The 25,951-nt window shown below is 42.0% G+C and overlaps 1 protein-coding gene and 1 long non-coding RNA gene across 2 annotated transcripts in view; one reads left to right on the forward strand and one right to left on the reverse strand.

Annotated features, from left to right (window-relative positions):
- Positions 1 to 25,951, reverse strand: part of LOC102453877 (potassium voltage-gated channel subfamily KQT member 1-like) — a 723,768-nt gene that overhangs the window by 592,253 nt on the left and 105,564 nt on the right. Inside the window, exon 11 of the mRNA XM_075901205.1 lies at positions 436 to 550. Coding sequence (XP_075757320.1) covers positions 436 to 550 — 115 coding nt within the window. The remainder of the gene's footprint in view (positions 1 to 435; positions 551 to 25,951) is intronic.
- Positions 5,606 to 25,359, forward strand: LOC142818854 (uncharacterized). The gene is made up of 3 exons (XR_012896530.1): positions 5,606 to 5,724; positions 6,635 to 6,851; positions 25,018 to 25,359. It is a non-coding gene; the product is annotated as an uncharacterized LOC142818854 (long non-coding RNA).

A 25,951-nucleotide genomic window follows, 5' to 3' on the forward strand; every position in this document is an offset into this window, starting at 1 on the left:
ATAGCTGTTTAATCATCTACGCTACTTTTCAGGTAATAACCCACAAGTTCATTTGACCTTGGAGGACAACATTTCACTTCAATTGACCTTTCAACAATAGTTTCCTCCTTTCAGGCCTTGTCCAGACAAGTATTTCATTATGATCTACAGTGAACTAACTGAACAAGATCAGACCCATTCAGAAGTCTACAGAATCTGAAGCTGCCTTTGAGAACCAGCCGCAGGAAATATTTTTTCTTGAACATAAAAGATGTAGACACAAACCAAAAACATCAAGTCTCTTAACCACGGCTTAAAGAGTAGTTTTTTAGTCTTAATACATTATACTGCTCTTCATTTAAAGAAACAGAAATAAAAAACTTCTATTTAGTATATGGCTGTTTCAACCATTAGCTGATGTATATATTATGTAGTAAAAACCATTATTCCACTTACTGTGCCACACTAGATACAGCAGGTAGTGGTGACTCCTCTGATATGAAGTCTATGTCATCTGTGAAGCTGTTGCCCTGTGACATTTCATTGCTGCTCCCTTCTAAGTGCCTTCTCACTAGACAAATAATTTAGAAAAAGTGCAATGCATTAGGGAGGATATATATACAGACACACTCTTTCTTCTCACCTAGGAATGCACATATTTGATCATTTAAAAAAACCAGTCCTATCATAAAATACTGTGTTTTAGAGCACCCATGATGATTATTAGACAGATTATGCCGTATGCAAACATGTACACACATGGTATGGAACATACACCATAAGGACAAACACACAGGAACCCTTTTACAGTTAAGCATTTTTTTCCTGAGGACCGCTTTTGCTCCAAATGGAAATTCACTGTATGTAGAATCACCAGTTGGATGCTGCAATAAATTAAAACAATTGGGGTATGTCTACACTACAAAGTTAATTCAAACTAACAGACGTTAGTTCGAATTAACTTTGATAGGTGCTACACATGCAAACCGCTAGTTCGAACTTAATTCGAACTAGCGGAGCGCTTAATTCGAAGTAGGTAAACCTCATTCCACGAGGACTAATGCCTAGTTCGAATTAACTAGTTCGAATTAAGGGCTGTGTAGCCACTTAATTCGAACTAGTGGGAGGCTAGCCCTCCCCAGCTTTCCCTGGTGGCCACTCTGGGCACCACCAGGGAAACTCTTCTGCCCCCATCCCAGCCCTGGAGCCCTTAAAGTGGCATGGTCTGGCTACGGTGCCCGTGCCAGGTGCAAGCCTGCCTGCACCCAGCCAGCAGACCCTGCACCTGGCACGGCTCAAGCCAGCCACCCGCTGCCACCCAGCCCTCCACCTCTTCCCGGGACCAGGCTGGCGGCTCCCGGGAGCCTGCCCAGGTCCGCAAGAGGCGGGCGCCCACCTGGTCTAGTGCAGACATCGTGGACCTCATCCACGACCTTCGCACTAGGCACAGGAAAGTGGCCGTCTAGGATAGGATAGCTACCAGCCTGGCCACCCAGGAGCAAGTTTGCATGAAAGTCAGGGTGGTCCAGTGAGACCCCCGACCCTGAGATCTGAGCTTAGAATAGCCGTACTGGGTCAGACCAAAGGTCCATCTAGCCCAGTAGCCTGGCTGCCGACAGTGGCCAAAACTAGGGACCCTGGAGGGGATGGACCAAAGTCAATGACCAAGCCATTTGTCTCGTGACATCCATCTCCAGCATTCCACAAACAGAGGGCAGGGACACCATTTTATCCCCTGGCTAATAACACTCCATGGACCCAACCTCCATGACTTGATCTCACTTCTCTTTAAACTCTGTTATAGTTCTAGCCTTCTCAGCCTCCTGCAGCAAGGAGTTCCACAGGTTGACTATTTGCTTTGTGAAGAAGAACTTTCTGTTGTTAGTTTGAAGCCTGCTACCCATTCATTTCATTTGGTGTCCTTTAGTCCTTCTATTATGGGAACTAATGAAGAACTTTTCTTTATGCACCCTCTCCACACCACTCATGATTTTATAGACCTCTATCATGTCCCCCCTCAGTCTCCTCTTTCCTAAGCTGAAAAGTTCCAGTCTATTTAGCCTCTCTTCATATGGAACCTGTTCTAAACCCCTGATCATTTTAGTTGCCCTCCCCTCTCCCACCCTCTCTCTTCCTCTCTCCCACCTCCTTTTCCCAGTCTCCCCGAGTTTTGTTCAATAAAGAGAGTTTCTATTTTTGAACACACATGTCCTTTATTTTGTATATCAGGAATGGGGGCTAGGGAGGGGTAAGTGGAAGGAGGTGAGGGAGGAATGGGGTACGAGCCCCCGATGGGGAGGACTGGGCTGGCTCTGCGGGCTCCTCGGGGTGGAAGCTCTCCTGAAGCCCCTTGATTGACCCCCCCTTCGGATGGCAGCCTGCGGCAAGTGCAGCCGGGCTGATGGCCGAGTGCTGTGATGTGCCGAGTGTGGGCACTCAGGGCACTCCAAGCCAGGATTGCGTTGCTGTCCCTTATCGAGTTAGACAAGCGAGCAAGGAACCCCTGAGAACTGTCTGTCCGGGGTGGGGGTCGGGTCCCTTTAAGCACAGCCCTCGGCTAGCCTGAGACAGCAGCTCCACGCTCAAAGTCCTAATCTGATGCCCTGCCGGCACTGCTTCCAGCCATCCTTAACCCTGGTTCAGGGTCCACTCAATGTGGACATGCTAGTTAGAATTAGCAAAACGCTAATTCGAACTAGTTTTTAGGTCTAGATGCACTAGTTCGAATTAGCTTAGTTCGAATTAACTAATTCGAATTAAGTTAGTTCGAATTAGTGCTGTAGCGTAGACATACCCTTGGGGACTTACTTGAGAAATAAACCAAATAAATAGTATTCAACTACACCCAGGTTCTCATTTAACCAAGCACAGAGTGCAAGAGATTTCCAAATGCCAGGCTTCATAGGCACTGAATATTACAAACACCTTGAAGAGGGAATCACTCAGGGTATGCCTACACTCCAGAGTTTTTCTGGAAAAACTACACTTACATCCACACTGCAACTGTGTTCTTTTGACAGAAATTCGAAAGAACAGGTTTTTTTTCCAATAGTGGTAAACCTCTTTCTATGAGGAAGAAGCCTTTTTCTGAAAGAGCTCTTTTGGAAAAAGGTGTGTGTGGACGGGGAAGCGAGATTTTTTTCCCCGAAAGAGGAGGCCTCCAGGAAAAAGCACAGGTGCCCTAGTAGCCACTCCATCCATAGTAATCACAACTAAAAGGAGAGATAGTGTCCAATCAATGTGTATGCTATCTTTCGAAAAAGCAGATCACTTTTTTGATGTGCTTTTGCTGTGTGGATGCTCTTTTTTGAAATAAGTTTTTTTCGGAAGATCTCTTCCAGAAAAGCTTCCTCTAAAAGAAGCCTGCAGTCTAGACATAGCCTTAGCTGCAAACACACATTGCTTACACAGCCACTCAACTCTGTTTTTGTTGGAAGCTGTAGAGAGACTATGAGCATGCATTTTGCTTCCCTGAGGTATGGGTGGAGCGGGGACAGCCTGCCAGAGAGGAACCTCAGAAATCCATGATCCCCAGTGCTCCTAGTTGAAAGCTCAAACATGGAACTTGGTACCAAGAAACAGAACAAAAATATTGGACCAAAGAATCTTTCTACTGGGATTAGGAGGTGAAAAAGACTATTCACTAAAAATGTACATTATAAGATGGGGGATGTGGTAGACTGAAACCAGTTCAGAATTTGTCTCTCCCCTCTACTTACTATAACCATTTCTCATGATCCCTCACTCAAACCCTTATTAAATCAATGTTGATAGAGCAGCAGGATGTATGACAGCTTGCTTAGGAGGATACGGACTCACCGGTAATCAGTAACTAATATAACTGTGGCCAGAAATGCTTGTTTTCTTCTGCATTTAATGAGAAGTAGCCAATGTTTTCTTTCAGTGCAGACTTTGCTATGGTTATTTACAACCTTCTCAGCTCAAAGTTAACTTAATGTTGTATACTGTTAGGACCACTTGGGAGCTGAAGTTAGTGCAGAATACTAGTGCTTGCTTATTAAACTCTGCTTCAATGCTGGGAGCACATTGCACTCTGCTCTGTAATTTGCACTGCTTCTAATAATTTTTTTTCTGGTTGAGTTCAAGATGTTCATCTTCATGTATAAGATGCTAGGCAGCTTGGATATAATTATTTAACAGATTGCTTTTCTCCCTCTGTGCAATCAGCAAAGGCATTCAAGCTGTAGCTCACTCAAGGTAAAACATTCTTGCCCACAGAGTATGCCACAGTAGTCTGCTCTCTGTCTTCTGAAGCTCTTTATGATCCCAAAACTTCTAATAACCAGATGTACCATATTGCCAGGTGATATTTTAACATTTATTTCTGAGCAACAGCATTTCACCCCAAAGTGCAAATCTTTTCCTCACACAATTTATCCTGCTTCCTATATCAATAGGAGGCCAAGAGGGAAACCAAGACAATTTCTCCATATGCTTTTCTATCAGAACCATTCAATTCATGAAACATCAGACCATGCAGGAAGTTATTCTGTAAAGTATTAAGCCATTGCTAGATAGGGTTACAGAAATCAAGAAACCTGAACTAACATTAAAAGCAATTTAGTGTTAAATCCCTTTTCACTGCTGTCATTCTAAGTCATGATCCCTTTCCACAGAGTTAACTCTCTAAAATATTAGCCTTCTAATCTTAAGTTTTTCCATTCTATACCACAAACACTTTATCAGTGATAAATTCACACTTCATATCATAAAGACAATCGTAACAGCTGGGAACAGTTATCTTTTTGTCCAGAAATGCTCTTTGCAAAAATGCTTAATTTGTTATATTGCAAGATGGATTTCCAAAATTCACTTCAAAGTGAGCATTCACTCAAAACAAAATATCAAAAGTCATAACAGAAAGAGAAAAATATTTTCTGTGTGAGGAAGTCATGAGCTTCTAAGCAACTAAATAGAGCTTTGGAATCACTCATGGCAATGGTTCAATTGGATAGTGATGCTACACAGGAATAAGCATTGTAGTTGTAAACTCTAGCTACCACATATACATAGCTTATAACAGCTGCATCTCAAACCTGAGTAATTGTGTACTCTATGTTATTTTTCTTCAACCAGTCCTCAAGAGTGGTCTTACAGGAACAATCTATTCTGTATGGGAGGGGTGTTTGTTTTGGTTTAGTTTTGGGGTGGGTTGTTTTATTTTGATTTGTTTGTTTTTAAAACCCATTCTATGTGCTACCAAAGGGACAAAGGATCTACAGTAGAATTCTCAGCTCAGTTTACAAGTTCAAGCTAATCCTCAGAGGATGATTTATGGAGGATAATAATTTGAAGCAGCATTCTATGAGAAATGTCAATGTATAGCATCAACTGCATCCCAAAATTATTCCTAGAACATATATTTTAGAAAAAGAAAAATACAATCTTGAGTTAAAAACGGACAGTGATGCAGAATCCACCAGGACCTTTGGTAAATTGTTCCATATGTTTCTGTGTCACCATTCCCTCTCAGAGACAAGGGGGAAGGAAAATTCACAATCCTCCCCTATCATTGGGGAGAGACTTTTCATTGTGGTGCCCTGATCCAGGCTTTATGACATCACAGAATTTGATATTGAAGCCAAGATGCTGTCTCCCATATTGGATTGGGACATCACTGAACAAATCAGGCAGGAATAAGAGGTTGCCATTTATTGTATGTTAAGGGAAATGAGGGACGAAGGAAAGGAAGTGACAAAGGAGAAAAAATCTCATTAGCTTTAGGTAGGTAGAATTACGCATTCTTTAGTTTTAAATATACTATTTAGATTCAGTTAATATATAGGGTGTGTCTACACAGCAATGTTATTTCAGAATAACTGCCATTATTTCAAAATAAGAATGTGAGCATCTATAGAGCAATTCCATTATTTCAAAATAATTTTGAAATAACAGAGGGCTTAGTCTGATTTCTGTAAACTTCATTCTACGAAGAATAACGCCTATTTCAAAACAATTATTTTGAAATAAGGCGTGTGTAGATGCTCCACTTCTGCTATTTCAAAATAGCCCCTCGCCAGGGCCATCCTAAATTATTCCGTCCCAGTGCCTCCTGGGGCTCTAAATCAAGATAGCACATTTACATTAGGGAAGCCATTAATTTTGAGGCTTCCCTGCAGTGTAGACGTGCTATTTCAAAATAAGCTATTTCGGAAGATCTCTTCCGGAATAGCTTATTCCAAAATAACTTTGCTATGTAGATGTACCCTACATAACCAAAAAAGTAAAGGAACTACAGCAGAATTCGCAGGTCAGTTTATGAGTTCAATCTAATTCTCAGAGGATATTCAGAATGGTCAAGATATATCCAGTCCTGATCACTGGCTGCTACTTTTTTCCTGCTTTGCTGCACCAACACCCAATAAATTCACCAAAATACAGATTCACCAAAAAGTCAGACACATGATGAAAATCTGAACCACACACACACACACACACCTGGACCAGGTATACCCTGGACATGGACAACAAAGAATTTGAGTAAAGGCAGACATCTAGAGAAATTAACAGGGTAAGAGAGACACATGAATGATAATGGGGTGTAAACCTGCGCCAGCTTAATTACATATAAAACATGTACTGTCACATCAATAATCAGTCCCTCAAGACATATATGATGTTTTGTGTACTGTAGACACTATGCCTTGTACCTGGTGATGGTGGACAGCTTGTAGAACAGATGGATAAAGATGACCAGGAAAGCTGTCGACCTGCATGCAAAAAACACAGGGCCAGACAGGAAGCAGAGAATAAGATGAACCACTGCTCAGCCAAAGCAGTAAGAAGATTAACATTCAGAGAGGCAGTGAGGATCAGGTCTCTTTCTCTATTAGGAGTTAAGTTGAAAACAGGTATTTTATTACAGAACACTATACAAAAGGAACTTAGAAGACCAACAGTCAATTCCAGTCTATTCCTTCAATAAGGTTTTTGTTTTTGTGTCACTCTTACGTACTAGATTTTTGCTTATTTCCCCCTTATGTGGAAATGGCTTTATATTGCTACTAGAAAAAAATTATTGCACGTTAAAACTGTTATAAACAAAATAATCTGTGCACGATACCATTTTATAATTTGTGATATGTTTTTACCAACATGCATACTTTCTGAGCTAAAACATGACTGGCTTTCTGGTGCATGCATACAGAAGGTGACAAAAAAGTTTCTTTACCTTTGTTCTAGAATTGTTGGTGGCTTTATATTCTAAAGTATTAACCACTTTAACTTTGAGGGGACTCAAAGCTAGTACAGTAGATAATAACATTAGCTTAATGAGACAACTGTCTCTTTTACAGACAACATGCATCTAATTTAGAAATGTCTCTCAATGAAGATAGTATAAAGTGTGATAGACAAAAGCAAAAGTCTGTGTTCATGACTAAAAATTGATGTTATATGCTGCCCACTAATATTTAACTCAAAAGTTAGTTCGTCTAAAAACTTCTGCCTGAATAAGGTCAGTGCAAGACTGGGCCCTAAAACATAACTCTCTCAAGTTCATCTGAGACACATGATCTCCATCTGCTCCACGACAGAAATGAGACAGTAGTTCTTAAGCTAGGAATTCCACTAAATAGTGATGTCACAAAGTTATGCTTTATTTCCTATCTCCACCTTGTGATTGGAGATTACACTGCATTATCTAGTCTTTTGGATATCATCTTTGGAGAGGGCAAAAACTTTTTCAAAGAATAATGTAGCTGGGCATAGATGCTAATTTATTTGAAATCAGGAATGAAAATAATCCAAGTCTTCTCTTTTCACAAAGTGCCATATAAATATCAGACCAATGGCCAGTCTAGTCAGGAGGTTCTCAGATGAGCTTTAAATGTGAACAGTGTCTTAAAAAAAAAGTGAGCTGATGAATCTACATACAGGCAGTCCCCAGGTTACGTACAAGATAGGGACTGTAGGTTTGTTCTTAAGCTGAATTTGTATGTAAGTCGGAACTGGTACGTATTGTAGGGGAAACTCTAGCCAAACATTTCTCCAGAGCTCAGTTTTATTCTCCCACACCTCACTTCCCTCAGTCCTTTATTTTCAAGCTAAGGTGTCTGCTGAGAAAAACCACTCCGCGTCTCCCTGGTCTGCTGGGGGAGGGGCGCTAGCTTCGTGTCTCCCTGGTCTGCTGGGGGGAAGCAGCTAGTGCGGGGTTGCCTCACCCCGTTTGTAAGTAGGGATCCGATGTAAGTCGGATCCATGTAACCCGGGGACTGCCTGTATACGGTTATACCATAACATTGTCTTTCTTCCTGTTTATAACATTAACTGACTGCTGTCCCACTGGCACCTATTCCCTCACTCTATGGCAGTTTATCTACATGGTAAACAATTAGGGAAGTGTTTAATGTGGTACTTTTAAAACATTTTAGCGGCTGGAAGCAAGGCCAAGTGGCAAGCCAGCTCACTTGCGTCTACTACCAAATGCTGCTATTAATTGTTCACAGACTGAGAACCTGTGATCTTAGCTAAGAATGTCTAGTATAAAGTGTCAGGGAAAGTGCAAATGAGAGAGAATTATAGAAGTTTTAATTACAATTGTTGGACTAGTGCCCTAAGAGTATAATGGTTTATATCCCTAATATATTTTCATCCTATATGGTTTTAGGTATTTTCATTATCCATCTAATTCTTTTTGAAGCATTCTAAGCTCTTGCCCTCATTTATATATTGTGATCTTGACTTCTACAGGTTAAGTACTGTATATGGTAAATAAAAGCAGTCTCTTCTATTTTGCTTTTCACATTCACTGGCAGCCCATAAGGCCGGTTACAGTGGCTGGAGTGAGGGATGTTCAGAATCTCTCCCACCCCATCAGTTTTTGCACTTCTTCAAAGTTGGACATGCACAAGTGTTAGAGGGTCTACAGCTGGTCACTTTTAAGCACTGGTCCTGTACTAAATCAATAAAGATGCTGCCAAAGTTGCCTGGAGCAATGCCCTGGCTACTTGGTCAGAATGCCATTTATATTTGGCTTGACTATCCCTCCATAAAGAGGGGCAGCTGGGCCAAATGATTTTGCAACTTGGAAAGTAAGAGCACAGAGGAGTTGCTGAGAAACCAATTTCTGGCAACACTGGCTTGTGCACTGTGTGGGCAAGGGAGATAGCTGACTCAATGGAGCTGAGCAAGACTGGCCTCCTTGTGAGAGGGGACTAGAACAGACAGGGTCCCTCCCAGGAGGGGTTCGGATTGCAACTTCCCTCACCTCTCTGCCCAAAATATCTGAATTGTCAGCACTGCTTGCAATCCCTTGTTCTTGTATTACAAACTCAGTTTTCATCTCAGATATGCGGTGGCATATTCACTCTAAGCATAACAACAGATTTAGTCAAAAGAATAAGAGATTCTGAAAAAGTCACAGTGCTTTGCAAGACAGTCTGCTGTAAACACTGTAGGGATTTCCTAGATGGTGCCTTAATCCATACCAGTTGAGATGATGTTGTGCACTGAATAGACTTTGTGGACCCAGTTGGCAAACATTAAAAGTTCCCTTCTGCATGCTAATGTAGTCCCATTTCAAACAGCACTATTTTATTGTGCACTCAGAAACTTTTACTATGCACCAGTAGGGTGCACGTGGGCCAGTTAATGTGCAATATACTAGTGCACATTAGAATTTACACCTCAGCCTGTGGGGACTAAGGTGCCATGTAGACAATCCTTTAGATAGACTTCAACAGCATACATGATCTGTAAAAAGATAGCCAATTTAAATCAAACGCTTTAAAAGCAAGTTACCATATTACATAGGAAATATTCACACTAATATTCACTTCATTCTATAATCTTTTAAGTATATAAAGCAAGAAAATTACATACGGACTTACATTCCACAGAATCATAATTCCTAATGACATAGGTAGTGGAATGGCATGGTGTATACATGAGCACAGAATAGAACTCTCAATCATTACGGCATGCTGCATCTGAACAGTAGCAGAGAGCAAATAAGAAAATACACCCTTAAATTAGTATGAAGATACTTCAAACCTACCTGATTGCTTGAACATCCTTGTAAGACCTAGTGGGCAAGAAGGGTGTAATATATAATGTGTATATATCAAGTCAATTTCTGTAGTATCATGACATTTAAAATTTCTGTAATAAAGGTGTTCAAATAAAAAAATCCACCTCAAATTTTTACAACGCGAACATAGACAAAATCATCATCCATATGAAATGTCTCTCTCTAGTGAACAAATGCCCATATCACTGAAACTGCATTTGAATCTGAAGTGGCTGGCAGGAAGGCTTGTTTGTAGAAGCAACAGAAAAGTCTGGATGTTCAATCAGTCCCTGACCTAAGTATCTGCTCTCACCCAGATATGATCCTCCAGAAGAATGTGGAGGAACACTAATGAGACTCTGCATGCACTGCTGGTCCCCTCGCTTTAACTACTAAGAAAGCAAACAAACTTCTGGTTTAAACAAACAAGCTTCCAGTCTAAGAGTGGGAAAAATGAATGATTCCACCATGGGAGAGGTAAAGGCACAAGGCCTAATACCTGCCAGAATACCATGCAGAGGAAGAGAAATGGATCTTGCCCTGTAACCATGACAGCGTGAAAGTTACAATAAATGGCCACAGAAAGGAATTTTCGACCAGCATACCCAGATGGAAAGGGATCCTGGCTACACTGCTGAGTGGGCCATTAAAAGTCAAGCTCGTGCAGAGCTGACAGGCTCCCTACCCAGTTCTGTTCAGCTCCCCAGTAGCAACGACATGTCCCTGCAGCCCTTAGGCAGAGGTGCTGGTTGGGTGCTCCTTTCACTGCCTCTCTCCCAAGTAGGGTTGGCAGGTGTCCGGTATTGAACCAGACAACCATCTGGCAACCCTACTCCCAAGCACCAGCTCTGCAGCTACCACTGGCCAGGAACCACACCTAACAGGAGCTGTGGGGTGGCACCTGTCAGTGGAAACAACACAAAATGTGCAGAATGGCCTTGGTAATTCCTTCATCTCGGAACTGAGGGTTATGTGGCCACTTCCTGGGAGCTGGCAAAATGAGTATCACCTAGGAGCCACTCTCTCCCTCCTGCCCCCCAACCCTGAGACCCTTTTTGCACCCAAACTTCCTCCTGGAGCCTCTACTCCTCACAACCTCTCATACCCTAACCCAGCCACCTCCTGCATCCAAATTCCCTCCCAGAGCCTGCATCCCCTGCTGCGCCCAGCAGCACTACATTAAAAAGCATTTGGGAATATTACAAAGAGATGACTCATTAAAGCATAAACATAAATAAAAAAAGTTAAAAACAAGCCACTCAACATGAAATTAATAAATCCTGAGGAACAGAAGCTCTAGTTATTCTGTAGTGAAAACAAAGGATCTCTCTATCATCTTTAGGTGCCTAAGGAAGGCCTAACATCATCAGACCCCCAGCAGCAAGTGATGCCCTGTTGACTTAATCCAATCATTCCAATAATGAGGCCAACATGCAGCTCCAATTCCATCAACATAGTCTATGATTGCACTTCAACCTCATGCAGCTCCAACTGCACAGAATCAATTGCTGACAATTCTTGTCAGCAATGAGCAAGTTTTCTGGCACAGATCTTTTTTCCAGCCCATAGCAGCTCAAGAGGAATTTGAACAGGACTTCTCCAGAAATGGAAAACCCAACATGACTACTGTATTCACACTGTGTCCCAAGAAACCAATTTCTCAGCATTTCATAGCACAGAATAGTTTTCATTCATTCAGATTAGACAGATATTCTTGTGCTCATTTAAATGCCACTCAACAATTATTCAGCAAATTGAGCTAGTCTCACTCAATTTTGTATCATACTATTCAATGACATTTTGAATCCATTCAGAAATACATTTTCAGGGTTGGAGATACCATCTAGTACTGCTGAATACAGTCAGAGAATCAGCTGCCCAAGTCCAAAACACTTTCATGTCAATATAGCTGATGTTTTTAGGCTAGCAAGGAATGAGTATCGATTGTGTTAGTTTGGCATTTCTGGAGAGAAGATGGACAATAAGCACAGTCAGAGAAAATATTAGCTTAGACATTGATACTTTACTATTTTTTAGAAAAAGAGAAGAATCTGACCTTCAAATGAAACAATCAACAGACAGTTAAAGCTTGTTGGTTCTGCAGGAAGAGCTTCTTAACTCATACAAACTCTTAAAGCAGGGGTGGGGAACCTCAGGCCTGGGGGCTGGATGCAAACCCCTGCTTGCCTGGATGTGGCCCCTGAAGGCTCAGGGCCCCCCCCCCCCCCCCAACTGTGGGGAGCCCATATTCTGTACTAAATAGTAGTTATGTTCATGAGTTAATTTAGTTTGAATGTTTTTAAACCTTGCAGTAATAAGGTTCAGGACATTGTCCCATGATCTTCAAATGATGCAGGAATCTAGTTTATGTAGAGTCTGGAATTTAGCAGATCTATTTAGCAGATATTTAGCAGTATACCTATAACATATGCATTAACTTTCTAGAATTTTCATGGCACTGGGTTTTCAGCCTTGTACTTTACCATCTATTTGGGAACATGAATAGCTATTATAACACCACCCACATTACATTTTGTCACTTATGAAAAACCACCATATATAGACTAGCATGGAAATGTTAACGTTTCTCTTGATATACTTAGAGTCAATATGGCAGACACAAACCTATAACTGACATTTTCATTTAAGCTATTTTTTCCTGTTTCATGAAGTTGAATTTGATCCTAATTCTTTGCAAAGGAAAAGATTAGATTTTTCTGACAACACACCGGTTGTGCGAAAGTCTCCAAAAATGATGAAGTGTGTAGTTACAGCTATTTCTCCCTCAGTACGAACCTCAGCCAGCAGAGACTGGATCTTTGTTTTAAATAGTGGGATTACTGTAAAGGTCAGATGAAGTGAGATTTGGATTTTGGTCTTTAGGTGCTGAGTTTGTGGTCACCCAGAGCTCTTCCTGGCACAAGCTCCTGATTTATGGGCCAGTTGCTAAGAAAAGCACTCTTTTGCACACACACAAATGCCTTGCCCTTAATACTAAAACAAAAGGAAAAACTATGTAGCACTTTAAAGACTAACATAGTTTTTCCTTTTGTTTTAGCAAGATCAGACTAACACAGCTACCTCTCTATTGCCCTTAATAATGCTGTGACAGTGCCATTGCTCCAGTGAAATGCAGCAGTTGTGAGAGCTTTCTCCCAGAACATAGAGGTCCTTCCCGTAACCTGGGTCTCCCTGGATTTGCAGGGAGCATGGAAGCCCTACAAAGAGAACAGAGCACTAGAACAATGTGTTTTGCAACTTCAGCTGTTGAGAGCAGATTGGCCTGAGTGTTCTGAATCAACTGTAGCTCATTGAGGTTGGCTGTTTCAGACCTAGGTTCAGTGGAGAAAAAAAAAACCAATAATCATGTCTTGACTCTTCCTGCCAGCTGCAGAGGGAAAGTAACATATCCTGGATTAAATCATGATTTATCACGTATCTTCTATAGAGAAGATTTACCATTTTTCAGGAAAACAAATCAGCTCCTCAATTGCAAAATAGATGCCATTTTTTCAGTAGCTTGTTTATGTTAATACAATACATACTCATGCTTAACACTACCTTCACTGAGAACATAATTCTCCCTTTTCAATAATGCCCTTCCATCTGCCACTCTCAAGGCACTTTGAAAACAATTAAGACACAAGATCCCTGTGAAGGACGCAAGTATTATATTCCTTTTACAGATGCTCAGTAAAATTAACTGTCTTGCACAAGGTCACATGGCATATCAGTAACAGATCTATGAAAAGATTCAAGGAAGCCTGACCCATCCAGTGATCTCTTCTAATTGCTAGATAAGCCTTGCACATACATTGTCTTCATACCACAATTGGGATTCCAGTAAAACCAACCAACCAACCAATCATTTGGAGCTCTTACTGTTTTCCAGTCTCACTTTAATAGTTTCTCTTATGGCCTTTCCTTTCTTGTGAAAAAGCAGCAAAACCATAAAAAGCTGAGCTTGTTACAAAACTATATATAATGGAACGTTGAGTAAATTTTCTCTCTCATCTCTGTTTACTAGATGTAGCAATAATTCTAGAATGAAGATTCTGGGAAAAATCATAAGAGATACTTCTATTTAGATACAATAATTAATGAGAACAACAATGGAAATACTGTATGTCTGTATGTCAGTATTGCCCATAGAGGACTTTCTCCATCACACATCCAAGCCAACGCCCTATCCCCTAGGCTACTCTGGATCCCATCCCATCTCCCTACCTTCAGGACAAACATTATCCTGGTGAACTGTCTGACTGCTCCCTGGGGTCAGTGGAGGCCTGGCAGGGATCAGCGGACTGGCTCATCTTGGGCAAATTTGAGACAGTGGCAGGGTGGCTAAGGGCTGTCAGGGTCTTCTGCTAACCAAAGGCCCTTTCTGCAGAGACTGCAGCTTTAAAGGTTTCAAGGCCAAGGGAGGAACAGAGTTTGGCTGAGCGTGGACAGAGAAGGCAGGGCACCCTGGGAAGGGCTGGAGTCCCCTTATTCCAAAATAACTGCAGCTGCCTTATCTACACAGCCCCTATTTCAAAAAAACTATTTTGGAAGATGCATTATTCTTCATAGAATGAGGTTTACAGATTTCAGAATAAGCTGCCCTATTTCCAAACAACACTATTGCTGTATAGACACTTGCATAGTTATTTCAGAATAACAGCCATTATGCTGAAATAATGTTGCTGTGTAGGTACACCCCAAGATGACATGCTCAGAATTTTATACTATGTATTATTCTGTATTCAAGTCCACTAGAAGAAGACTGACTCTTGTACTATTGTACTCTTAAATCCCACAAAAAGAGATGTTTGAGAAAATTATTATGAGAAAAATGCAAAATATGATTAAATAGCAAACTTTGGAGGAGCTTTTTTATTGTGAGTGACAACCAAGTCAGCTACAAGGACTCCCACTCCTCCTGACAGCAATATGAGCAAAATCATCAATTTTCAGTTAGTTCAGTCTCTGAATGTTGCCATACACATACCATGGTTAATTAAAACTAAACACTGTGAACGACTGACAGATAAGGATTTATGCTGAATGTGGGAAAAGTCACTATACAGATAATAAATGTTAACCCAGATTCTAAGAGTGCATCGTTGAAGTGTTGTGTAGTATTTAAGCGTGTGACTTCTGTTGTTTTTGAAAGTCGTGTGCTCAGAATTCATAACTTGGAAAATGTGCAGATGCTTAAGTTTTATGTTTTCAGAGATTCAATCTGCATACTATTTTCTCTGAACCCATTGGAACAAAGGACTTGGACTCCTGAGTCAAACCAAATCCCTTGTTATTGCAAGTAACCCAATATCTGATCTGGATTATAAACTTCATTGTCCCTTCAATTCTCATACTATTGGTCTCAAAAGTTACGCTGGTGTTACAAAACGGGGGTAGCAAAGAATTACAGAACAAGAACATGTGCATTTCACTATTGAGAAGTTTCCACTAGAGACATAACATCAGAGCTAAGAGGAAGAATGAAACCTGTCCTCTGGACTGTCTCCAGTAGACCACTCGGTAATATCTCCAGCGTTTCTGGTACATTTTGTATCAACCCTTACTTACTGTGCAGAGACCAATGTCTTTGGCAATTTGTTTCATGCAGGTTTTACTGCAGAACAATTTATTCTTTGAGAGAGCAAATTAATTCTGAAAGGGAGATGTTTATAATGTAACGAGATATAAAAAAGGAGCAATTTAATTTTCCAGTGACTTTTCTGAAATGTGAGCATTTTCATGTAAGGAATTATTAGTTACACTGGTTTTATATACAATATTGATTTTATATGTTTGCATCAATTACTTACCTTTACTTTAGTTGCAATAATCTTCTCAAATTATTAAGAAATATGAGTACTCTGGCATTACTATTCTATTCCAGTTTTTATATGACCCCATCATTGTAATATGAGAACACCTTCTAGAAGTGCATTAAGTAACAATTAGCATCTGTCAGAAGATTTCTCTCTGACTTCCGTACCCTATATGAGGGGGAAAATATGTGAGAATGTAATATTTTTAAACATGTATTCATTTTTCATCTTTTGGGGGATGGTTTTTAGCATGAAAGACAAGGATGGAGAAACATGCTTTGCTTTTGGAACCAAAAGCAGTCAGGGTTTGAGGTTATTCTTAGATTATAGAGGAGAACATTACAACTTTGGAACAGCCCTTGAAAAAGGTAATTTGTGCAGGAATTAAGTTTAATCTTTGTGCTGGATAGCTCAATTGTATCTGAGAAGCAGAGCTGTCAACCACAGGGCTCATCTCCAAGTTGTAGACAAACATTTTTGTAACCTCAAGGAAAGACAAGAGCCACAGGATGCCAATATGGCCGACTAAGGTGCTTTTTAGCTACATAAACAGAAGGAAGGACATGTTACCAAAGAAGCATAGATGGGGACAAGACACACAAAAAATCAGGAAGCCAAGACAAAGAATTAGAAACAGTTGGTAAAGACTATTCAAGACAACAAATAGCCATTCTTTAAACTTGTCAGACCACAAAAAAAAAAAAACAGAGAAGATATGGATCTCCTGTTCAGTGGAGAAGGGGAGTTGGAGTTGGTAACAGAAGATAATAGAAAGGCAGTCTTATCAAACAAACAAAAAATCATATGACTGAGTAACTAGTGGAGTTACCATGGATGATAAAGGAGAAGGGATGGGATTGAGATAAGTAAAGAAATAGATCTTTGAATTAATTTGAATTAATTCAAATCAGCAAGGCCTTATGCTATTTACACAGGGTACTGAAGGAATTAGCAGAAGAAATCTCAGAGCCACTATAAATATTTATAGAAATATAGCCGTGTTAGTCTGGTGTAGCTGAATCAACAAAAAACAATTTCTTGCCATTTCAACCAGAAAGGACACTGTCTCAATGACTTGATTACCTGCATTCTGCTTCAAAGGCCTTTTAAGACTGCACTTGAAAGAGAATCCTCTGAACTGTCATTCATGCTTAAATTCGACACTTTATGCCTGAGTTTGAATAAAGAATCTAATTACCTTACCCATTACAAAGATAGGTTCCCCAATTATCACCTCTAATATCATTAGCTCACAGACATTTACCTTTCCCCCCCCCCCCATCCCCCTTCTGTTCTGAAATTTGATTTGTCCTTTTCATGTGTGTTCATGTTTTTTTAATTGTATCCTTTGGTATATATGGTTGTGACAATTTTCTTCCACTATTTGATCTGAGGAAGTGGGTCTGCCCACGAAAGCTCATCACCTAATAAACCATCTTGTTAGTCTTTAAAGTGCTACATAGTCCTGTTTTTTTATATAAATATTTACAAACTCAAGAGTGACAGGAGAGGGCTTAGAAGACTAGGAAGAGCTGACATGGTGCCCATCTTTTAAAAGGGGGAAAGAAGAGCATAGAATTATATATCAATCAGCCTAACTGCAACACCTGGGAAGCTACTAGAGAAGTATGTAACAGATTTCCTTTGCACATACCTGGAATATGAAAGGGAAGCAGGAGCAAATAGCATGGATTTACTAAGAACAAAGCAGGTCAGACTACCTCATTTCCTTCTTTGACAAGGTAACTGGTTTGGTGGACAGGGGCAATTTCAAAATAGTATACTGTGGCAGAGCTCTGGTTACACCCCTAGGTCCTGCACTTCCTGTAGATTTTTAGTATGCCTCCGAGACTCACAATGATGCTCCCACTGCCTCTTGTCTCCCCCAGAGGTAAGAGCCATTCTTATCACAGGCAAGCCACTAGCTTGGTGGAAAACTCTTCCATGGTCCTAGATTCCCCTTTTACCACCCAGTGGCAGTACACTAGGCATGGGGAGTGTTGGGGGTACCTGGTCCCTCCCACTTATTCTGGGTTCCAGACCAGGACTCTAGGGAGCAGCTATAAGTGGGGCTCTTGTGCTTATCCCCACAGACTGACAGCCTCTCCCTTGGCCACTTCCCCAACCACACCCACAGTACCTCCTCCTCCCTTGCAGGTTTCCTCTACTTTGCACTTCTTCCCCTCTGCTCCATCCCTCTTTTCCTCCACTTTCCCTTCTTACCTGAGGGGAAACCTTTTATAGTGGACCACCCACCCTTGACTGGCTGCAGGTGTCTCATTAGCCTGTGCTGCAGGCTGGCTCCTAAAGAGTCTCATGTGCTTGCCTGTCTTCATTGCTGAGCAACAGTCTCTGGAAGCCTACATAGGGGAAAGGAACCCACTCACCCAGCTACCCGTGTACCTGTCTTCCACTAAACTCCTGCAGTCCTCTGCTTTTGATGTTCTTGATTTGAAAAAGGAAATGCAATGTTAGGTTGCATTAAGAGAGGCATACCACAAATCATGGGAGGCACTAATACCACTTACTCAGTGCTGTTTAGACCTCAGCTGCAGTTGTGTGTCCAATTTCAGTCACCAATCTATAGAAAGGCTATAGAGAAACTGGAAAGGATCCAGAGACATGTGACAAAGGTGAGCAAAGGGAGGAGGAGAGCAGAATATAAGCCATATGAGCAAAGGCTGAAGGAAATGAATATATTTAGTTTGGAAAGGAGGAGATTAAGCCCTGATCTACACTAGGACATTATTCCAAGATAACCATCCCACCCTGTCCAAGTTCAAATTTATAAGTGATGCATCCACACTACTAAGCCCATTATTTTGAAATAATGGGCTGTGGAATTCAAACTCTTTACTCCTGATTTTAACAAGGAGTGATGTTAATTCCAAAATAGTAAATTAGAAATAATGTTAGTGTGGATTCTCTGGTACTGCTAATTTGAATTTATTGTCCTCCAGGAAGCCTCCCGCAGTTCCCCAGAGTGCTTGCTTCCTGGGTCTCTGAGTTGGAGGTAGCACGTCCATATTAACAGACCCTGCTTTGGACTAATGTCAATGCTTCCCCATAAGTTTGAATTTGTTAAATCAGGAGTTCTTAAGTCAAATTAATAATTTCAAAATAGTTTCCTAATGTAGACATGGCCTAAGATACCTAAGATATGGTCCTCAGATACTTGAAAGGCTACAAGAATTGTCCACAGATTACTGCTAGCCCAAGTTTTATGCTTTTTTTTTTCCTGCATCTCAGTTCTCTCTTGCCAGAGAGGGCAAGGCAAAAGGCAATGGGTTTAAAATACAGAGGAGTTAGATCACCTCTCATGAAAAGCTTCCCAACTGGAAGAGTAGAAGGACAATGGAACAGACTGATTGGGGAAGTTGTGCATGCTCCTTCACTGCAGATTTTCAGAAGGAGGTTGAATAGGCATCTGTACTGAATGGTTGAGACAACAAACCCTGCAACTTGGCAAGATATTAAACTTGGCAGACGCATTCTAACCCGCTGGTTCTATGACTAGTTCAGCACTGGGATGTTGAGCTTCACAGGGCTTAACTTTTAGGTGCCTAGAAAAACCACAGGAGTAACTCTCTGATCCACAAAGCCTGAGTTAGGCACCTACGCTCCTCTATACTGTGACTGGGGAGAGACAGGCCCCTTAGAATGTGAGCCATCAAATCAGCACTCTGGGGGAGGAACACCCTAAATTAGCCAGTGAGAGATGGTGATCTGAGGGCTGTTAGAAAACCCGCTCTGAGTTTGACACCTAGGTCCAGACTTCAGGGAAATACCCAGCTCTGTTTGCAATCCTTGAACTAGTGGGGAGAGGTGCTCCTGCTAGAGTCGCCAACTTTCTAATCACACAAAAGTAAACACCCCTGCCATAGTCCCTGCCTCTAGCCCGGCTCTTTCCTGTTTGTTCCATCCGCCATCCTCCATTTCTCATTTTCCTACACCTTCACTCACTTTCACCAGACTTGGGCAGAGGGTTGAGGTGAGGGCTCTAGCTGAGGGTGCGGGGCCAGGAATGGTTTCAGTGCAGGAGGGGATTTGGGTGTGTGGGAAGGTGTAAGCTCCCAGAGGGAGTTTGGCTGTGGGCGGGGACTCTGGGCTCGGTTGGAGTGGAAGATGGAGTGAGGACTGTGGCTGGGGTGTGGGTTCTGGGGTGGGGTCAGGGTCACTGTATCTACAGTAATATAATCCCTATAGTCTATACATGGCCTTGGTCCATATGCCTGGAAAACATTCTATTCATTTCAGTGCAAAGTTTTTCTTAAATAAAGCATTCTAGAAATGGTCTTTGGTGAATTTTTTGCTGCACAATAGCAGAGGGAATTCACACAGTAAGGAAAATTTTGTCGAGTTTTAGCAGCTCTTATTGAACTTACTGGGAGCCTTATACAAGTATTGTCTGAAGTGTATTACACAAAGAGTGGGCAGAATAAATTTTCATTATTAATAACTGCATAATGCTTTTGGTGTATTGAACCAGAGGTAGATATTTTTCCTCCTTTCTTGCTCAAAAAATTAAAGTTTAAAAAAAAGACAGATCATTTACACTGGAAATAATTCTTTATCATGCAATAAAAAGTTCTTCACCATACAAGAATTTTATGAGAGAGAAAGTGAGTGAAAGTTGGCAAACAATTCATTCTGACAAAGAGGCTTTATCAGACACGCTGTGTACTTTTTAAAGCAGACAAACTTGGTAGGCTATATCCTTGTCAAAGATAAGTTGCATAGCAATAAGCCTCAGAGGGGTAGCCAAGTTAGTCTGTAACAGGAAAAACTTAAAAATGATTATTTGAAGATGAAGAAGTAGGTTGCACTCACAAAAGCTCCTGATCCCATCTACATGTTTTGTTAGTCTTTAAGGTGCTACCAGACTATTTGTTGTTTTTTAAGTTCTTACTAATAAGCCTGAAAATGTACAAATATATTTCTTAATTTTCCCTCATATTAGTCACTTGTTTGCAGGAACGGCCTTAGACTAGCTGACGGCAACTGGTGTACTAGGAGAACCACACAATCGGCGCCCCCACTTCCAAACTCCTCAATGATATAGCACCACCATTGGCGCCCTAAGTGACTGCCTAGTTCGCCTATATGGACTGGCCGCCCCTGCCTGTTTGCAAAACCAACTTGTGCCTAAATAGAATGGAAGACATGGTTTCAGGGGCAGCACGTGCCTATAGGCAAACTCAGCAGCCGCCTAGGGTGCCAAATTAAATAGGGCGCCAAATTCCCTGCCACTTCTCCTTCCCGTAACGCCTGGCATCGGCCCCGATGGAGGAGCGCGGCGGCTTCCCTGCGCCGTGGGGGGGAGGGGTAGGCCCCGGGAGAGGCGTGCGCGGGGGTTCCCCTACACCGCAGGAGGGAGGGTCGGCCCTGGGAGAGGCACGCGTGAGGGTTCCCTGTGCCGCGGGAGGGGGGGTTGGCCCTGGGAGAGGCGCACGCTGGTTTCCTTGGGGGGGGGGGGGAATCCTAGGAGGAGGCAGGTGCAGGGGACTCTCTCTTCCACACTAGCACCCTGTTCCCTCTCCCCACTTCCATGTCCCCAGCCACAGAACTCCATCCCCAGCTCCCCTCTCCCCAACTATGTGGTGATAATGGCAGTTAAAGCAGGATAGCATAATGGACTATTTTGGATTTGTAATAATAAAAATTATAATTAACATTCGTAATGCATTTTTATTTGAAATAGTACTGAAATTTCGTCTAGCTGTTGTGTACAAATCTATTCTGAAAATTTCGTGTCTCTATTTTAATCTGATCTCAGAAACATTGGTTGGATGGACAAACCGAATAATTATGCCTGTTTAAATAAATATGCTTAAAAAACATTAAATGGAAAATAGGAGCAAAATGTTTCCCAGTTTACCAAAAACCTCAACCTATATCTGCCATTGGGGCTTGGGGGTGGCACCGATTGCATGGGTTACCTAGGGCGCCAGTTGCTGGCAGCTAGCCTAAGGCCGTCCCTCCATGGTTTCTCTAAAGCAATGGTCACCAACCAGTAGATCGGGATCTACCGGTAGATCTTGAAGCCTCTGACAGGTGATCCTGTCTGGTTTGGCCGGGAAGCTAAGAAGCGCTGTCACTTCAGTTGCTCCTCCACCCACTGTCATGCTGCTTCTGTCCTCTATCTTGGAGCTGCCCCCCGGGAGCCTCCTGTTTGCTGTTCAAGATGTGGAAGGGAGATGGGGGGGAGGGGAACACTGATGTCAGGGTGTCCCTCCTCCCCTCTACTTCTGTATTCTATCTCCATACAGAGAGCAGTGATGGAGGGAGCCTGACAATGCAAATCTCTGTCACTCTCACACAGTTAGGAGGTTAGGTTCATAAAAGGCTATTAGCCAGGGGATAGAAATGGTGTCCCTGACCTCTGTTTGTCAGAGGCTGGAGATGGATGGCACGAGACAAACAGCTTGATCATTGTCTTCGGTCCACCCCCTCTGGGGCACCTGGCCCCAGCCACTGTCGGCAGACAGGCTACTGGTCTAGGTGGACATTTGATCTGACCCAGTACAGCCATTCTTATGTTCTTATATTCTAGTGTGTGTATCTCTGTCATTCTCACAAACACTGTCCTTCACTCTCATCTCCCATCCCAACACATTTGGAGGTTGGAGGGGGTTGTTGTTACTTCTTTTATTGCTTGCAAAGTGTGTTTATTTTGGGATTTTGACTGGTCTGTGCATTTCATAATTTTTATTTCTCTCTTATGCTTAAATTTAATTGTCTGAGTGGTGAGTTCTAAAGCCTAACCTGTCATAGCTGGAATAATTATTCCTGTGGTAATTGCTGCTCCTGGAAGTGGCTGGCATGTCCCTGCAGCTCCTGCAAAAGGTAGAGCAGGGGTTCTCCACATGCTTCCCTTGTCTGCAGACACCACTCCTGCAGCTCCTGTTATCATGGGCAGTAGAAGTGGTGGGGTAAGTGCCTGTAGATGAGGGCAGCACATGGAGCCATTGCTCTACATGCCAGCTTTTTTCAGGAGTGGTGCAGAGCCAGGGAAGGAGTAAACCTGCCTTAACCCCACTGATCCACCACCTGGAAGCTGTCTCAGTTAAATGGTGTCCCGTCAGAGACTGCTTCCTGAACCCCTGTCTCAGCCCTGAACTTCCTCCTGCACCTAACCTCCTGTCCCAGATATGAGTCCCTCTGAACGCAAACACCTTCCCAGAGCTTGTACCTTGAAACTCTTTCTGAACCCCATCCACAACCCTGGGCTAAGGCCAGAACTTCTCCCACACTCAAAACTCCTTGGTCCAAGACCAGAGCCTGCATCCCAGCCTCCTACTCCAGCCTGGTGAAAGTGAATGAGGCACAGAGAGGAAGGGGGTGGAGTGAGCAGGGTTAGGCCTTAAAAAGGGGTGGAGAAGGGGAAAGGCCTCAAAGAAGGGGTGGGAAGTGTGGTTTTAAAAGGTTAGAGACAACAGCTCTAAACCCAACTGGTATTTTGGTCGAAGTGCTAAAAAGTACAATATGATGCAAAAATGATGGACCCATCCCTATTCATATGGTTGAGATGGATCACATGCTTAGCATCAATTTTCTGGGACCCAAGATTCTCAAGCCAACTTTCATCTTGGTCACATACACCAATATACTTGTATAAATGTTTGTCCTTTTAAATGAGCCTCATAACTTAATAGGCTACAGAGTTATTAAGTAACGTATTGGCTCGTGAGTATAATTTATATGCATATTGAGGATTTCAACAACTATCTGAGATACATACTTTTGGCAGTAAAAGGAAAAAATCCTGATTCTGGGACCTGCAGTCCTTTCCAACTCTGTGTTTTTAATTAACATTTATTTAGCATGGCAAAGCAATGATGGCTTCATTTTTTTCACATTAAATAGGATACTTAGTTTACAAAACCAAGCTTGCTAAAACTATACCAATACCGTAATACCATAATGAACTTCTTAAAATAATTCTACACAGTAGTCTATGCAATTATGTTATTTACTGTATGTATGTCACTTACCAATTTGGTGAGGAAGGTTGGAAGAGGGGCACAGTGGCAGTACAAGAACACATTGGCTTTCCACTTTGGATTTATGTGCTTAAGTTACAAGTACAGCTAACTGAAACATTTTTGACTACATGAAACGTCATCAAAGTTAAAATGTTTTGCAAAGATGTATCTGTTTCATCAAAAACTTCCTCTGAAAGGTTTAAAGAAACACACAATCATATGATAACCTGGGATCTGTAGAGACCCAAGTTTATTACTCGACTCTACCTGATTCTATGTGGAACTGGATGAAAAACTCTGGTTTAAGTCAGGCAGGCATACTGGAGCAATGAAAATGAATAAAAGAGCGTATTTGGCAGTCAGAAGTTTCTCTTTTTCTACCTCTCCCCACACAAACCCTTTTGCATGTCACACAGTTACCCATGGAATTCAACAAACTGGCAGTTTCTATTCAAGGTGACCAGATATGAAATTTTAAAAACTGAAGAACTAAAATGCATTGGTGGAAAGTACCTGCCTGCAAAACGCTTAGCTCAAGCAAATGCCAAAAGTGTCTGACTATAAGAACTATACAACAAATGGTCTAGTAGCACTTTATAGACTAACAAAACATGTAGGTGGTGTCATGAGCTTTCGTGGGCAGAGCCCACTTCTTCAGATGACCGAACAAGTGGGCTGTGCTCACGAAAACTCATGACACCACCTACATGTTTTGTTAGTCTATAAAGTGCTACCAGACCATTTGTTATTTTCTTCTGAACAGACTAACTCAGCTTCCCCCGGAAGCTATAAGAATTATAGCCACCAACAAATTTAACAACAAAAGGTTTAGCAGCCCTATCTTGAATATACCACCTGGTATATAGTAAACTCAGTCCTCATTGATTCTGAAGATCTTCAGATGTCTGGCCACTTGCCCAGAATAACATGGAGGATGTATTTTTATTTACCTTATTCCCATCTATTTCTCGATAGTAACTGTTATACGAAACCTCGCTAATTTGAGCATTTGCTTGATTGAGTTAATATTAGTCACATGCTTTTTGTCACTTTTCACACAACTTGTCAGCACTGACAGTTTAAATGAAGAGGATTCATAAAGATATTTGCTATATATATTATACAGAGACACGAGAAGATTCACTCATCATTGTTCAGGTACTTCACTCAAATAATTTTTGTTTTTCTTCATTTAATTCATCAGTGGTGAAGATGGGGATGAAGGGTTCCAGTTTGCAGTCTGCCTGGAAATAGAGGACTATCCCAGCTCTCTCTCACCACAGCAGCTTGAGGGCACAGCTGGGGAATGGGTGCATGTCCCTCAGCTGGTGGGCATACAAACAACCCCTCTCATATATATGGTAGATTGTTGTCCCTTTCTCCACCCCTGCCACCTGATGTCCCAGTGGTGTTATGGCTGTCCTGATTCTCATCTTTGGCCCCTTGCTGCTCCCTTGTCATTATATAGTATAATTGTCATGCTAGCAGAGCCTTCCCTTTCCATTTTATGAGAAACGACTGCATTTCAGGTCCTAGCTCTGACCGTTTAATACAGTATATGAGAGAGAATTTGTGCGTCTGTGTCCATCTGTCCAAGTCAGTTTTTCAAGAACTCCTCCTAAACAGTAAAAGCTAGAACCACCAAATTTGGTGTGCAGCTTCCTCTTATAACTTAAAAGCAAGGTTGGGGTTTGGTTGTGCCAGGACAATGGGATGTGTGTGGAATGTGATTGTTTCCCATCCAACAGAAGGGGAAGGCTGTGATAGCAGGGACAGTTATACTCTGAATGGCCACAGAAGGGGCAGTTAGTGACCCAGCGAGCAGGTAACAGCTAGCCAGCACTGCGTTTTCAACCCCAATCCAGCCCTAGGGAGCAGTGGCCTCCTGCATCCTCTGCCCTGAGCCCCCCATACCTCCCAAATCCCTGCCCTGATTCCTACACACCCACTCCCAGCCTCCTGCCCTAAGCTCCCCACATCTCCAAGCCCCTGCTCTGACTCCTGCCCCCACATTCCCCCAGCCACCCAGTAGGACCCAAGTAATGCCGGATAAATCTTCTAGTGTATGTGTATAATATATTTTATACAAACACATTACATATTGTAATCCCTCCACCCCACAGGGTGAAGGCAGCCCT

The sequence above is a fragment of the Pelodiscus sinensis genome, chromosome 1, assembly GCF_049634645.1.
Source record: "Pelodiscus sinensis isolate JC-2024 chromosome 1, ASM4963464v1, whole genome shotgun sequence".
NCBI lineage: Eukaryota > Metazoa > Chordata > Testudines > Trionychidae > Pelodiscus > Pelodiscus sinensis.